At 41.3% G+C, this 17,506-nt stretch overlaps 1 protein-coding gene across 13 annotated transcripts in view; it reads right to left on the bottom strand.

Annotated features, from left to right (window-relative positions):
• SLC20A2 (solute carrier family 20 member 2) overlaps window positions 1-17,506 on the bottom strand; it is a 107,109-nt gene that overhangs the window by 40,539 nt on the left and 49,064 nt on the right. For 11 of the 13 annotated variants that reach the window (XM_027071496.2, XM_053216520.1, XM_027071491.2 and 8 more), the window contains 3 exons: window positions 8,051-8,603; window positions 2,976-3,116; window positions 1,308-1,393 (listed from right to left, as the gene is read on the bottom strand). In XM_027071496.2, coding sequence (XP_026927297.1) covers window positions 1,308-1,393; window positions 2,976-3,116; window positions 8,051-8,339 — 516 coding nt within the window. In that variant the 5' untranslated portion in view covers window positions 8,340-8,603. Of the gene's footprint in view, window positions 1-1,307; window positions 1,394-2,975; window positions 3,117-8,050; window positions 8,604-11,056; window positions 16,031-17,506 lie in introns of those variants that run through there. The other 2 variants (XM_027071532.2, XM_053216527.1) reach the window with 2 other exon arrangements.

The raw sequence follows: 17,506 nt of genomic DNA, 5'->3' as shown, positions 1-17,506 counted from the left end.
AACACCACACAGCACAACAGTGCAATGATGACAAAGCACGGAGCACTGCAGAAGCATGAGAGAGAGGAAAGCAGCCAGAATTGGGTGGGAGATGAAAAGACTTCCAAGGAAATGGCATCTCAAGGCTGAGGAGCAGTAGGAATTTGCCAGGCAAGGGTTCCAGGCAGAGGAAGTAAAAAAAAAAAACTGAAGTGTAGCAGGTAAGAGAGGGTGGCACCTTCCAAGACGTAAATAAATACTAGTATTGGAGAGGGGCCAAGAGAAGGAATGGTAGAGCTGTGTACTGATCCAAGAGAAGGAGCCCTTCAACAGACTACTAGGCAAAGCCAAGGAAAACCAGACGCATCTCCAAGCAAGGATACACTTGAAGGAAGGCCTGTCCCTGATGGGCTCAATGCGTACCACAACACAACAATCAGAGGCATGCTTTATGGCTTATAAAATATTGCAACAAGCTCTTGACAGTCAAATAAAAAAATACAATCAAGTTTTGTTTTGTTTTTTTATGGAATACAGATCTCAGTAATTTCTAATTTTAATCTCATTTTAATTTTTGATAAAATGTACCCCCCCAAATAGGTATATTACCTTCTTTTTACCCTTTCCTCAGGGATAGGAAAAAGTCAGTGTCTCAGCTTGCCATCTCCATTAAAATAGAGAAAACACTCGTATTTGGGTAAAGAAATTCTCCAGATGTTTTTAGTGATAGTCTACTTCAAAATCTTAACACTATCACACTCTGTTCTGTTTAACATTCAGGAAATTACTTTGCCTGTTTGGGTTCTGTGCACAATGCTTGGGGGAGCCAAGTAATACACTAAGCCACAGGGCAAGAAACACTATTTACAATGCTGCTTTCTGGGGGAGCCCCTGGGTACTCTCCTCTGCCTACTTTAAGATAAAGTCTAGGGGCGCCTGGGTGGCTCAGTCGGTTGAGTGTCCGACTTCGGCTCAGGTCATGATCTCACAGTCTGTGGGTTCAAGCCCCGCATCGGGCTCCATGCTGACAGCTCAGAGCCTGGAGCCTGTTTCGGATTCTGTGTCTCCCTCTCTCTCTGACCCTCTCCCGTTCATGCTCTGTCTCTCTCTGTCCCAAAAATAAATAAACGTTAATAATAAAAAAAATAAAAATTAAAAAAAATAAAAATTAAAAATAAAAAGATAAAGTCTAATTCTAACTGCAGGGTGCTATGCCTTAACAGTGTAAAAATATAATCATTCCTCTGACCCCCTCACTGCTAATTTCTATTGAATACAACCAAAATTAGTTCTAAAACTTAATAAAAAAAAATAACAGCCTCACTTACCTTTTTTAAGATGAAAATTCTGATCAGTATAAACAGCACGCCAGACATGAAACCAGACAACAGTGGGGATATAAACCAGGAAGCAACTGAGTAATTAAAAAAAAATCTAATGAATGTTAAAATTCTATATAACTCCAAGTCCTATTTATATGATATAATGATAACTAACACACAGTACATACATTAATAAATATTCCTAGAATTATTCACCTTAACTCAGAACCTAACAAACCTACTTCCCAGGCACGGCTGACCTTCGCACATGTGCAGCTGTCCTCAGACAGAGTCCCACGTAAGTGAGCACATTTTCAGCACAGTCAGGTAAGGGACCCTGAGCTCTGGCCTGAAAAGACAGACTCCTTTGATTCCCACTAAGCCCCTTCTGTCTGCTCATCTTCTCCATCCCTATGGAGACCTGATCCTTGCTCCAACAGTAAAGGTTATTTAAAAGGTGAACCACCTTCCGTTTCCTTTTCCTAGTTCAGCCTGGTACTGACATCCTGACACTGTAACCCAGTAGTTCCCAACTCTGGCTACACACTGGAAATATCTGGAGTGTTTTCAAACCCTACTTATGCTCTGGTTCCACTCCCCAAATTCTGACTTAAAAGGTTAGGAAAGGGGGCTTGGCACTGATTAAATTGCTTTCCCAGGTAATTCTAAGGTGCAGCCAGAGTTGAGATACACTGTTGAAGAAGCCTCCTGGGATCTGAGGTGATTCTCCCGGCTGTGTCCCTCCCTGCTTGGCAGGTCAGGGGTCTGTTTGACCTAGAGCTCCAGACGCCACTGTGATTCTTATACAGATGAGTAACCCAGAGGATGGAGATGAAGTAGGAGAGTGTTTTTCACAAAGGGCAGGTTTTTACTTATGGGGCTGAATGGATTTCCCTCTTGCTAAAAGCCAGAGCCAGGAGGCAGACTGTCAGACCTGTTAGACCAGTCCCTCCTGGGAAGCCTACAACCCAGGAGGAGCGCTAGAGTGTTTCCCGTGTTTCCTGAGCAGGGGGCAGACTGGGAGACCTCTCCAATGCAGTGAGGTAAGTAACACTGAGCTCACCCCAGGGTTCCCCATGACCATGAACTCTGCCTCTTGGACAATGAAGGTATCTTCTTTACTAGGGCCTAGTATTTTTCTGACTACAGTCTGATTTCAGTCAGAAAAATTTCTTTTCTGTCTGGGAACAACAGATAGATACTCATTTTCAAAGCCAGATGACACTGAAAAGAGTAGAGTTCAAACTCATCTAAGACAGGGGCACCTGGGTGGCTCAGCCAGTGAAACATCTGACTTCAGCTCAGGTCATGATCTCACAGTTCATGGGTTCAAGCCCTGTGTCGGGCTCTGTGCTGACAGCTCAGAGCCTGGATGGAGCCTGCTTCAGATTCTGTCTCCCTCTCTCTCTGTCCCTCCCCCACTCATGCTCTGTCTCTCTCTCTCTCTCAAATAAATATTAAAAAAATTAAAATTAAAATTAAAATAATTCATCTAACACATAAAAGTTCACAATCTCTGTGAGGAGAAATCTTACTGGTAAATGGACTACCCATATAGGTCTTCTAAACCCTAACATCCAAAGGGGAAAATATATTATAATGGTGACTTTTAATAAAACTTACTCTAGAGAATGTAAACTTTCCTTCTGATAGGTAAAAGAAAATGGCAATTACCAATCTTGACAAGCTCCATCCACTGCACACCTTGTGTACCAATTGCAACAAGTGAGAATCCTATAGTAGAACCAACGATGCAATGAGTTCCTGAGATTGGAAGTCTCAGGAAGGATGCAATGAGCTGCCAAACAGCTGAGCCTATAGGTGGAAAGATTAAAAAAAAAAAAAAAAAAAAAAGTCAGACATAGAATACGGCATCTCAAATAGCCACAAAAGGAAGAAGTCCAAATTACTGTTCTCCATAACACCTCCCTAGGGTTGATTTTTTTTTTTATGGATTATTTCTTTACAGAGTGCTTAAGTCCTAACAAAAATCACTCATTGAACTTTAGTGAAAGGAATATTCTTCAACACGGAAGGGATAATGATGATTTATTGAAAGAAACATATTTTAAAAGTATTTAAAGTTTTTTGATGTCAGTTATTAACTGCTTTTGTCACATTTAGGTGCTGACGATGAACTTGTTTTGATGTGAAGGGTGGCCAAGACCAAGCAAGAAATTACAGACACTAGAGAACACAGAGCAACATGAAAGGCTGTATACTGGAAAAGATTTCACTGTAGTTATGCCTATCGTCACACAATGAGGAAGGCTAGATACCAGCGATGTCCTATTTGTCAGAGAGACTGTAATATACAAACAACAAATCATTACATTGTACACCTCAAATTAATATAGTGTTACATGTCAATTACACCTCAATAAAAAAATAAAAATAAAAGAGATTGTGTAATTCCACATTGTTTTTTGTAGTTGTGCCTCTCATATGAGAAGTCACCATGAAATCTAACCCACAGGTGGGCATCTGCTCTCAGCCCCTACCCAGAATGCCAGGCATCTTCTATGCAACCTCCCTCAAGTCTTCTAATTCTTTATTAAGTTAAGAGGATCCTTAGTTTTGGCTTTGTGTCCTTTTACCTCAATTTCACCTCCTTTTCCAGGCTTAATGTTTTTCTAGGCTACAGTTCACTCCAGATATTTTCATAAGCAGATCAAATTCTGCAGTGCATATTAAAAGCATCAGCTGGGCGAGATCACTTTCAGAAACAGTTGTCAAAAAGCTCATATAGGACTGTAAGGGAACAAAGGGCTTGGCTGATAAGCAGGGCACGTTATTAATCCCAAATGTTAATTCTGGAAATCTGTTGCTTGGCAGCAGCACTTTTAAGCAAATCCCTGGCATTTTCTTCAAAAATATCTGAGTTACAGAGGATCATTAATGGCTGTGCAGGCCCTAATTTGTGAGGCAATGCTGACATCAGCTCCGTGAGTGCCGGGCAGGCCCACCTGTGAGCCAAATTATTGGCTGTGACCCTGTCTAACGTCTATCCCTGTCCCTGGAGTGTGTTGGGAGGAGGAGGGGCCAGCCTCCATGGCAGCACCCAGGCCTCCCCGTGGACAATTCCTTAAGCCTCCACATCTAAGCCCTGAGCTCCTGAATGACTGACTAGTTTGTTTTAAAAATAGAGCCAGAATTTGGAGCATGTTACATGGCACAGAACAGTAACTTGAAAAACATACTTATGATTTCTATTCTTATGAACTAAAATAATCTCATGATGTTAATAGTATAAACTCACCCAAATGAATTTCAGACCATGAGGTTTTCTTTACTGAAAGCTGCTATCCCTCTCTGGCTGACTTTATAACGTATGTCTTGGAGCAGCAGGGTTTGTAAGGAAAGGTCGGGAGGACAGGGCTGCCTTCAATGGAGGTGGGGGGAAGGTGGGAAGGAGGTGAGAAAGGGGGCCAGTGGGCACAAAGGAAAGGGCTGCAGAAAGGAGGGGAAGGTGAAGGTGGGTATTTGCAGGACACCTGGCAAAGTGAGAGTGGGGCAGCCCTCCTAACCCTCGGGAATTTCTGAAGGCTGATGGGATTAATCTTCTTAATGTTAAGAAAAACAGTGGGAAAAAAGATATTTTAACTTAAGATAACGATATCTTATAAAGAGGAAAAGATTAAGTATGAAACAAGGGTATAAGACAAAACCTAGGGAGAGTGGGGGAAAGGTGAGCACCTCTGAGGCAACAGATTCCCGGGAAGACGGAAGAGTGGCAGCTCAAATGCGCAGGGTCACCCAGAAGCAGACCAGCAGTGTGAATGAGCCCGAAGAGGCTCCAGGCTCCTGAGAAGGCTCAGTGGTTAGGGAGCATTAAGGGGACAGGGTACTTCTTAGGGTGGTTCCAGGAGATGGCTTGTTCATGCTTTTGTGGGTATTTCCATGAGAAGATGGGGAGTTGTGAATTCTCAGATTTTTGGAACCATTGGTGGTTTTCATACTAAGTGGACTATTGCTTTAGGGCTGAGCTCAGCGTCCCAAAAGGGAACTTGTTCAGAAAGTTTGGCTGGCACAAATAATTTCTTCCACCCAATGAACCCAACGCTACCACAACTCTATCAGAAAGCACAGAGACCCAAGGGCTTAGGGAAATGTTTCTTAAGAAAAAAAGGAAAAAATAAAAGAACAGAATAAAAGGATGGGGAGAGAAAGAGAGAAGAAATGGATATTGAGTTTAGAAGAGAAAGATGGGGACAATTCAGGCATCGGAACAGAATCAGCTTTGGTTCTGGCCAATAATAATTATACCATTGTATTAACAAAGCTCTCATTTGCAAGAAATCCAATTTTAAAAATCTAGGTAACTCACACAAATTCCTAACAAAAACAGGCTTTGAGATTCATCTAACCACACACCAAAAAAAAAAAAAAAAGAAAAGAAAGAAACCAAAGCAAACAAAATCAAGTTATTCAAGCAAAACCCCAAATTGCTTTGGTTAACCTAAATTCTAGTTGAGGTAAGTATTCTTCATTCTTTCAGTAAAGAGCCAAAGGCCAGGGGTGAGAGAACTGAGAAACTGGACAAGTTATACTGCTCACATGAAAAGTGAGCAGTGACATGAAGCTCGAGGTTCACAAGGCTTTCTGCCTAACCCAGAGCCTCGCTGTGGCCTCACTAACAATCTCTTTACTACATGACCATTCTTCAGAAGTTCTATCCAACGAAAGGAGAAACTGCTGTTAAGATTTAATTTGATCAGTGCTTTCCTTTATTACTCCCTTACTTTCAACATTTCTTGGGGCGCCTGGGTGGCTCAGTTGGTTAAGCATCCGACTCTTGATTTCAGCTGAGGTCATGATCTCACGGTTGTTAAGACTGATCCCTGTATGGGCTCCTCATATGGGGCTCCTCACTGAGCATGGAGCCTGCTTAAGATTCTCTTTCCCTAGGGGCACCTGGGTGACTCAGTTGGTTGAGCGTCCAACTTCAGCTCAGGTCATGATCTCACAGCTTGTGAGTTCGAGCCCCAAGTCGGGCTCTGTGCTGACAGCTCAAAGCCTGGAGCCTGCTTCGGATTCTGTGTGTGTGTGTCTCTCTCTGCCCCTAACCCACTTGCATTCTGTCTCTGTCTCTCTCAAAAAATAAACATTAAAAAAAAAAAAGATTCTCTTTCCCTCACCCTCTGCCCCTCCTCCACTCACATGGGGGGTGGTGTAGAGAGGGAGGCACAGGCACTCTCTAAAAAAAAAATTCTCACCCGTAGCATCCTGACTGGAAAAATTTTAACTTCAGCTCGATATAATTAGGTCTTAGATACCTATCACGACGACCAAGATGATTTTTATAAATAACTGTTAGTTTTCTAAGGGAAATCCCACTTACATATGACTATGATGAGACATAGATGTTCAGTGAGGGTAAGTAAAATTCAATCATTACAACAGCTGCTGGAAATAAAGCAATTGTGAACCTTACATCTTTAAATGTTGAGAAATAGGAACTCCTTGGCACGTATCACCAGCATACTGTGCTTAACAGTATTCAATACCTTAGTACATCTGTATTGGATATGGATCAAATGCCAACAACTTCTCAAACTAACTTGCTGTAACAAAAAGATGGTGTGTCATCTTCTATTTGGCAAATAATGCCCACATTCTGGGCCCTTAAGAAATGCCAGTGACAGTACAGAACTAGGGACCTGTGGAGTGTAGCTATATTCTTGGTACACCAGCATCTTACCTCCTACTGCAGGACTCTTCCTACAAAAGGATATGTCCTGTTGAAAGCAGAAGGTGGTAGGATTCCTCTCTAACCCTCTTCTCCCTAACCAAATTACCCGTATAGATCAGCTGTCTGCTGGGACGTCATCTCTACCTAGAGGCAAGCAGAGAAAGAGTCCTGTCAGCTGCACTTAAGATATTCCTGCCTGAATCTTGTTCTCAGCTGTAGCAAGTGCAGGAAGGGAAGCGCCCCACAGTGCTTCAAGTTGATGGTCACCTTGACCAATGGAGAAATCACACTGTTTGATTGGGTCAATCTGCTTATTAACATGCTTCACTGCCCTTGACACTTTTCTTTCATCTAGACAACCGGAAACCACCAGTATAAGGTCATACTGTAAACAGGTGACACACAAATGGTCTTTTGGCCAGAAAACAAAACAAACATACCAAATGGAGCTTCCAGAGGTAGAAATCAGAAAATCAAAACAAAAGCCACAAAAAGGATTACAAATAACATAGAAGACTGGAATTTCTTGAAACACAGGCACTTAAGATTCATCTGGTAACTACTCAAGCACACAAACCGAGAACACAAAAGTTAGTAAAAACTGTTTCTTAGCATCCAAGTATTCAAAATAGTGCATTGTAACTGATGAAATATCTATGGAAATATCAAGGCTATTTCCCAAATAAACCTTACAAACACATTCACTTAGACAAGTTATTTCTTTAAAATCTTTCAAACCACTTGAAAATGACAGCTATTATACAATCTTTGTCTGGACTTCATAAATAAAGTACTCTTAGCCAAAACTATTTTAACAGCAAAGTTTGCTAAGAATTTGAGAAAACGGTTGCTTGACACTTGAACACTAAAAAAAAAAAAAAAAAAGAAAGAAATTAAAGTGCAGAAAGCAAAAATAAGATGCAGTAAATATGAAACATCACACCAGTTTCTGAAGTTAAAGCAAAGATCACATTTATGGACAGGACAGAAGTACTGTAGGGAAGGAAGTAGGCCAGCGGAAACGTTTCTTATTGTCGTAAAGAATAATGCTACTTACCAACCATTGCACTAACTTCCCCAGCCATTAGTGTTTCTACTGTCTCGTTGTATAGGTTCACATCAATGATACCTTTTCGAATGGTCTCTCCTACTTTGGCTCCCAATAACACTGAGCCGGTGGTTTCAAATATTGAAGCCAAAATGCATGCCTGCCTCAAGGTCACCACGCCAGAGCCCACAGCAGTACCAAATGAATTGGCAACATCATTTGCACCAACGGAAAATGCCAAGATAAAAGCTATGATAAAACCCAAAATGACCATCCACAAATACTCATCCATGGCCATTTTGGAAAGTGGGCGCCAGGAACTTTTCTCGTGCGGGAATATTTTAAATAAACAAAGCTTGAGGTTATAAACGTCGTAAGGCCGAGAGTTCTTGTAAACAGTGAGTTTGCTCTGGAAAGTGCTGGACAATGTTAGAGCCTGAACAAACTGCTAACTGCTGGTTTTCAAACTACTGTCAGTACAGTTCATTTGGTTGTGTTCAGTCAGCGGTAAAACACATTCCATATTTTTCCTCCCAATCTGGGAAAGCTGTGATGTCTCCTCCTGTAACAGAAAACAAAAGAAATCAATTACCCTAAGCAACCTGTAACAGTTTGTTCTTTCAGAAATAAATGTTTTAAGCCTACTAATGGAATCTAACTTTGACATGTGACAGATCTAACCATAAAGCAACTCAAGGAAGATTATAATTAGGTTAACTGCCTACCCACCCCCCTCCACCAAAAAAAAAAAAAAAAAAAAGAAAAAAAGCTGGTCTCTACAGTATCAGTGGTTGAAGAAGCATGCTTTATAATTATAGGCTGCCAATTAAGCCTTAATAGGATATGACTTTATGCAATCTGCAAAATATATTTCAAATGGGCAAAAAAAATGAGGATGCAGTTGTAGAGTTTTTGAAATATGTGGAATGTGCCTAATTTCTTGGAACAGCGATTAACAAATGTGATTCTGTGACACCACAGGGTATGGCTAATTATCTACCTGCTCATTTACACATAAGGAATGAGCACTTTATGAATACACCATGCATGTACCTGAAAGAAAGCTTACAGTTTCTAGTATAAAGTGACTAGCCAGAGGGTAACAAAGGTGGAAACCGAAGGCCCTTGCAGGAGGAACAGAGAAAGGTGCAGAATGAAACAATCCTATTGAAACACGATTCAGATGTCATGATTCCATGACTACCCATATCTCATTCAGAGGAAAAGCCAGAGGTCTCATCACACCTTGGAAGACCCTCCAAGGTCTCCTCAGGGCCCCACCCCAGCCCACTGACCTCAGCTCCGATCGCTCCTTCCCTCGTGGGCTCCTTGCTTTTCCTTGAAAACACAAAGCACTCTCATCTCTGGGCCTTTGCACCTGCTGATCCCTCTGCCAGACAGAAATCTCCTGACAGCTGTGTAGCTACTCCTCACGCTATTTAGGTCTTTGCTCAAATGACATTGTGAAAGAGCAGCCCCTCCCCCCATGCCATTATCCCGTCCCGCTCACCTTCCTTTTTATCTTTTCTACTTATCACTGCATTCATTCATCCATTCTTGTCTGTCTCCTTTCACTAGGGTTCAGGACACAGAATAGTGCCTGGCACATGGGAAGCCCTAATAAACTTGGTGATTACATGAAAAAAGAAGCTATTAAACATGGAGAAAAGACTTGCAATATTCCTCCACAATAAACAGGCAATGTCACAAAATTAATATATCTATGAAGTAAATGTGTCACCAAAAGCTTTGGAACTATGGTATTCTATTATTATATAGTCAAAGTACCAAATCTGTGGTATCGTTTTCTTTGAATAGTATTAGGCGTACAGAATGGTGCCTAGCACAGTCCAGTTCTTCACAGATGCTTATTGAATTGAACTGAATGAATTAGGCTCATACATCATAGACACAGACAATATAATGATCAATCAACATTAAGGTTATTTAGTAAGAAAAAAACCAGGATGCTAAATTTTATGTACTTTGTGCTTATGGCAATGTTAAAATACATATAAAAAGACCAGCAGGTAATATACTACAATCAGAACAGTGGCTAAATTTGAGTTGTAGTATTAAGGTTAATTTTTTTTTCTTTCCATCAAAAACTGTAAACTGGGTTATATGCTTTTCAAACTAAAGTAGTATATAATAAATCAATAAGCATCTACTGAGAGCCATCTATGTGTGCAATATTACAGGCATATCATGAAACAAAATATATACTAATAGATTTTATCATTTGCTAAGATTTGAAGGCTATGCAATTCTGGAGATTTAGATCCCACATGAGACAAATGAAAAGACCACTCTAAAGGCAAAAGACAATATTCTACTAAAAGAGTATTTTATTAATACCATGGGCACATTAAGTCTACAAATGAAAATACAAAATAGAAATATTTTGGACCAATATTATCTAATCTTAAAGTAGAATTCTTGATGCAATCTTCTTTGCCAGGTTAGCTTGTCAAGAGGGCAAATGAGAAAGAATAACATCAACAAATACTGATTGATGAGCTCCCCTGTGCCAGTCACCAGGAATATGATGATGAGTAAAAATGGATGTGGGGCTTACGGCCCAGTAAGGGCAACACACGCTAACCAAATAAACATACAAATGTATGACTGTTAGCTGTCATGAGTGCTACGAAGGCAGGAGGCACACATCACGCAGTGTCGTGACAGCGCAGTTCTGGGTCTGAGAGGGCAGGGAAGGCTCAAGGGCGATCTAAGGATGATGGAGTTAACTCTGGGGTGGGGGAGGCGTTCCAGGCACTGCCCGGGCAGGAAGGAGCAGCGTGAGGGAGGACAGGCAGGCCAGCATGAGGAAGCCGCAAGCAAGCTGACAGGAGCCCTACTCAAGACTGTGGCCATCATGCAGACAGTCGGGTGCCACAGAAGGGTTTTAACCAGAGGGAGGCTGACCTGTCAGATGTTCATTTTGGAAAGGTCATTCTGGCTGCCATGCAGACAATGGGCTAGACAGAAGGGTGAATGTAGAGAGGTAATTACCAGGCTCCTCCTTCTGCATGGTTCGGGTATAAGGGGAGGCCCCTGGCCCAGCGTGGTGGTGGCACCGAAGGGAAGAGAAAGGACGTAAAGAGGTTTCAGTGGCTCAAGTCAAGTCAACTTTGTGGTGGCCTATGTGCAGGGGCTGAAAGAGACAGCTGGTTACTGACTCATGGACCTGGGATGAAAAATAGTCAAATAGAGTTTTTATGTTTTCTCTTTTACACTGTTTCTAGTTTTGTTTTTATATGTTAGGGAGAGGTTCGAGCCCTGGTTCACTCTGGGACATGCTGCACACACAGGTAAATCATAGGAGCACCAAAGAAGGTATATCCTCAGCCCAGGCTTTTCATTGTCTTCACGATCCCTCAGGCAACATTTCAGACCAGGGATTCCCTCTCCTACTTAGATAATCTTAGACAACTTATTTCTACAATCATGTCTATGTTCTTTGATTCAGCAAAGAACACATCACATTACATCTTATAAACATCTGGTTAAGGAGAAAGGTGTTTTTGAGACCAAATGACTACTATTTTGTTTTATATTTATAGGGCCTGTTTTTTTTATGACAAGTACCAACACCCTGATTTTCTCCCTCTTCCATTAATTTTTATCAAACAGGAGCAAAATAAAACAAAGCAGTTAAACAAGTGTGCAACTTGCTGCACAGAAGGTGGTAATGCTGCTGAGACGGGGCCACTGTCAGGGGTGGCCAGGGAACATCGCACACAAGGCCAAGACTGTCGAGAATACAGAAGCCCAAATTCAGAGTGGCTGAGGTCTGGCCGGGTATGACACCTGAGAGTGCTGGGTGTTTGAAAGCAGGATTTTGGAGGTGAGCAATCAAATCAGTGGGGACAGTTCAGCTTAATCAACGTGATGTTGGGCCAATGTGCTAATTGCTAATTAACTGGAAGGAAGAAAAAAAGATCCCTACCTCATACCAAAATAAATGGAAGATTTAAATGTGAAAACTGAAACCTGAAGAGAATAAGAAAAAAAAAATGTAAATATTTACTTAATATTGGGATAAGGAAGGGACACCTGGGTAGCTTAGTCGGTTAAGCGCCTGACTCTTGATTTCCGCTCAGGTCATGATCCCAGTGTGGTGAGCCCCTGCATCAGGCTCTGCGCTGAGTGTGGAGCCTGCTTGAGAGGCAGTCTAGACCTGATACTGAAGAATCAACTCATTTGAGTTCATAGAAATCATGTAGCTGGGAGACAGAGAGGCTTGATGTGTGGAAGCATCACATGTAAATGCCTCTTCTCCTCAGCAATGATTTTCAACAAGGGCACAATGTTATAACTTCCAGTGAAAGCCTTGGTTCTTTTCTCTCTCCTACAAGAGCTTTTCTGAAAAGGGTCAGAAGATGAAGGAGGGTCAGAACAAGCCCCCTAACTCTCTCTCTTTCACCCAGTATGAAGCCCCTATATGGCTAAGATATTCTTATAAGGTTACAAGATATTCTTCAATTTTCAAACGCCGCCAACCTCTTGCATTTGAGGAACAGAAACCTTAGAATCTTTTGGATCATTGGGAGAGGTACTAGTGGTCTCGTGAGTTCGGTCTCCCAAACCTGTAATGGTAATAAGATCCTCATTCTCTTTCCTCGGTGCCTTCAATGGCTTCTGAGCATGTTTCTCAACTCTGAGTTCTGCTCACCATCACTTCTGTCCCTTGATCTCTGAACCAGCCCTGCTTCCTTCACCAGGCCCAGTGAGCATGCTGGCAGGACTCCCAAGTAAAGTGTTTACAGGTTCTCTCTCTAGAATTTCCTCCATGAGCATCTGCTTCACCTCTACCTCATACCCTCTTATCTACTACACTAGAAATATGAAGGCTGAAGAAAAAGTGAAAACAAACATTCTCAGAATATTTCTAGATGAATTTGTACACTGTCTAAAAACAGGGATGTTGCTGAGTTGTAGCACTTAATAGACATTAATGCAAAAAAAAGCCTGGGTGGGAGGCTCCCTGCTCTGAAATGCTGCTGAAGAGAACATCCAAGATGACCCCTGGTCTTTCCAAGCAAACATACGGAGGGGGTGCCAGTCTTCCATCCACGTTCCTCCTCTCTCAGCATCGGAGCCCAATCAGCTCCTCAGCCGGCATGACCCAACCCAGACAAGCAGGTCTGTGGTGGACTGTGGCTGAGTTATGACTTGTTCCCAGGGATCCTGTGGTTTTAAAGGCCTGGTCCATGACCAACCTCCCTTCCTTGTTAGCTTCTGGCCTGTGGTGAGCTTTTCTCTGAGGTTTCATGGACTGCACCCAGGCCAAGCTCTCCCTCCACCATGTGAAGGGAAGGAGCCAGGTCCCCCATGCAGAGGACCTCAGTGCTCTGAAATAATTTTCCAACACCTCTTCTGAAGCCCAAAGTGCCTCACACTCAACTCTGAAAATGTAAAACCTACTTTCCTAGCAGCTAGGATTGGATCTTGAATTCTGACACTTAGGTAGAAATTTGAAGACGGTAATCTCTTCAATGGTATGATGTAAAATCTATGACTCTCTGCTACCTGTGAGTGAGTCTGACTACTTAGCCATAAAAATGACCACATTTTCATCAAGAAAATATTAAGTAAATATTTAAGTAAAATGGGAGATACATTTTGGAAATCTTATTTGCAGAATAGTACAGCAGAATCATTTTTTTCTTTCAACATTCAGGATGTAGATCTTATCATAAGGAGTTTGTATTAACACCATCATTGTTTTTAAAAAAATTTTTTTAACTTTTTAAATTTATTTTTGAGAGACAGAGAGAGACAGAGTGTGAGCAGGGGAGAGGCAGAGAGAGAGAGAGAGAGAGAGAGAGAGAAACATAGAATCCGAAACAGGCTCCAGGCTCTGAGCTGTCAGCACAGAGCCCAACGTGGGGCCCGAACCCACGAACTGTGAGATCATGACCTGAACTGAAGTTGGCCGACTGAGCCACCCAGGTGCCCCAACACCATCATTCTTGAATAGCTCGTGACAACATCTACTTTATATTTTTACATTTAAAAAATTAATTTAAGGGGTGCCTGGGTTGCCCGGTCAGTTAAGCGTCCTACTATTGATTTGAGCTCAGGTCATGATCTCACGGTTCGTGCGTTTGAGCCCCACATCAGGCTCTGCACTGAGTGTGGAGCCTGCTTGGGATTCTCTCTCTCTCTGTCTCTCTGTCTCTCCCTCTACCCCTCTCCTCTGCTCATGCTCTCTCAAAATAAACACAAAATTAATTTAAAAAATAATAGTGTATTTATGATGAAAAATACTGAGTTTCATATTTTCACTCTAATGATAAAAAACTGAAACATTACTAGAACGGCTCTGAAACTTGCTTTAACTACCTTTAAATGGCATATTTACAGATATGCAAAGTAGTCTATGGGAACAAAGGAGCCTAAGGAAAGGCAGATGATATTCTGACTGAAGCAGAAGCAAGAAAGACAGCAAGAAAGGGGTAGAGAGGAGGGGTAGAGAAAAGAGAGAGGGAGGGAAATGGGGAAAAATGTCAGAAGGGGAGGCAAAACAGTCAAGCCAATGTTAGACCCAGCTTGGAACTGTATCTATGACACAGATCACAGAAGCAGGAATAAGCAGGTTTATTCTCTGGGGACAAAGAGCATGAGTGTAAAGCCTGATAATAAAGATGTAAGACATTCAAAGTGAAGAGGCTGCAGATTTAAAACCTAGTATCAACTGAAAAAGAAGTGGCAAGACAGTTTGCTAAGACACTGTGGCTCATTCCCAGCACTGCATGCTCTCTAGCTTCTCCTCTTCTCTCTGCCATTAAAAAAAGGAACATTCGTGTCTCCGGCATGAAGAACAGGAAAGAGCACAGGACCTGCGGTCAGAGGTTCTGGGTCCATTCCAATCCAGCTAGCTACTGGCTACACAATCATGGGCAAGTCATTGAAATGACTCATCTGGAAAATGGGAATAATAGTACATAATGTGGAGGCCATGCAGAAGCCCTAGTTCAGTACCAGGGATCAATACATGGTGACTATTATCATTACTAGCAGATAAAGTCCTGGGGTAATGGTCAGGAAACTCAAGGCCTAATCCTGGCTCTGTTACTAAGTAGCAGTGTGACCTTGGGTAAGTCACATACACTTTCTGAATCCTGTTTCATCATCTGTAAAATGGGAATAGTAATAATACATGTGCTTTATAGAATTATTGTTAGGATCAAATCTAATGTATGCACAAGTGCTTTGTAAGTTGTGGTTAGCTTCAAGCAACCTGAAGGTATCAGTACCACTGTAGGCATAGGAAGAACAACCTGAGGTTCCAATAATCCTTCTGGAAGGATCTTTCTCACTCTTATGTCCCCCACCTCTAGTAGTCATGTGGCTATACCCAGTCCACCTTCCTCTAGTCCTGCTCTTCTTCCTCAATGTACAAACTCTGGCCTTGTCTTTGATTCAAGATTGATATGCACTCTAAGGCCCAGGAGCAGTTTTGAGGAGTGGAGGGAGTGAAGAGGTAGACAAAGAAACTTCTAAAAGGTGCCAAGAAAAGAGCGTCACGCAAAATGATTAAGCCACTTCGGACAACAGGTTGGCAGTTTCTTATAAAGCGTATGCTTACCACACAAGTCAGCAGTCCCGTTCTGAGGTATTTTCACCCAAGGGAAGTGAAAACATATGTCTACGCAGGAAACTTTTCATTCTATATCTTGAGTATCAAAACACTTTAAACTGTACACTTGCAACTGGTGAATTTTAGTGCATGTAAACTGTACCTGAATAAAACTAACTATAAATAACACCAGCATATATAAATATGTGAGGTGATAGAGGTATTCATTAACTAGATGGGAGGAATCCTTTCGCAATATATATGCATATAAAATCACCGTGGTGTACATTTCAAATATCTTACAATTTTGTCAATTATACCTCAGTAAACCTGAGGAAAAAAACCCATAAAAACCATTTGCTTTTGATATTTCTCCTTTCCTATATTGCCAGCATTGCCTCCCCCTGCCCCCCAAGCTCCCCTTTAAATAGTAGAAAGAAAAAAAGAAAGAAAGAAAGAAAGAAAGAAAGAAAGAAAGAAAGAAAGAGTTCTCTTATTCAATGAAAGAAGCAACATTCCACTTAGATGCAATAAAAGCAGCCAGTTCAATCGAGCAAGGCTCAAAGACAGGGTGTCACATCTTGTTAAAACAATGGCAGCAAGAAGCAAAGAGCAAATATAGATCAAGTAGAGGAGGTGGCTGACTTACAACTGCAAATACAGAGTTCCACAGAAAGGGACTCAGATAGAACTCTTTCAAGGCCAGAGATGTAAGAGAAAGGCCTGCTGTGAGGACAAACTAGTGAACTCTCTTCCAACTAGGCACGTACTACTTGCACAGAAAAAGAAAAGCAGGGCATTCCTGTGGAGACAGGTGTTCGATCTCACTTCTCCAGGATCCAAAAGGTGGAAACCCATTTATATGCATTCAGGTTTAGGGCAAATATAAACAGCTGGACTGAAAATCACTCCTACAGAGGCCCACAGATTGAAGATAGTTTAAATCTGGACTTGTGGACACTTCATACACCTAAAGCTTCAAGGAGGTCAATTGAAATAAGTTAGAGTAGAAGCAAACTATAAAGAAAAGTGTCACCTTGCTCTGCTACTCCAATACCAATTCTAAAATCAGTTCTGAAATGTTCTCTCTCATAAGTATAGTTGGAAATGATTTAAAAGGTTCTAAGTAGGACCATTTATTTTTCATATGGGAAATGGTCCTTATAAACACACCAGGCTGGGTCAGATCCGTGGTGGTCCCAGTACTCTCTCTTGAACAGAGAGTACTCAGGGAGGGGATGGGTGTCTTTATGACATTAACCTCACAAGCTCAAGAAAATAAGCAAATAATGTGAAATGTGAACAAATACTGATGTACAAAAATGTCATTTATTATGATCACGAAAAAAAGAAAACCACTTAATTGTCCCCAGACAGGAGGAAAGGCTGAGGAAATACTGGTGACTTCTAAAGAGGAAATTTAACATATTCACTAACATAATGTAACTTGAGAATTTTTCATGGCATTGGAACACAGTCTGCTATGGAAAAAACCAGCATACAAATGGTGTGTGCCATATGATCAACTATGCTTAAGCACGCACCAGTAATGAGACTTTAAAGAAATAGGGCCAAGGTTCAGCATTCTCTAGGTGCTCTTGACATTTTTTTTATATTATCCAAAACTTCCTATGATGAGCAACTACTAGTTTTTAGCATTGGAAAAACTGTTTAAAACACTACAAAGGAAAGTACATTTTTTTTTTAAAGTTAGGAATGTACCACCAAAATATGCTTTGTTTTTGCTAATAAACAAAATGAATTTACTATCAATCTGTTTTCAACCCAGGCCTCTCAGACAATTCTTCCATCAAGTTTATGACCTATAATTTAAGATATAAATACATCTATATATTTTTATTTATCTTTTTCACTTT

Source organism: Acinonyx jubatus, chromosome B1 (assembly GCF_027475565.1).
Source record: "Acinonyx jubatus isolate Ajub_Pintada_27869175 chromosome B1, VMU_Ajub_asm_v1.0, whole genome shotgun sequence".
NCBI lineage: Eukaryota > Metazoa > Chordata > Mammalia > Carnivora > Felidae > Acinonyx > Acinonyx jubatus.
This window is presented reverse-complemented; position numbering and strand designations above follow the sequence as displayed.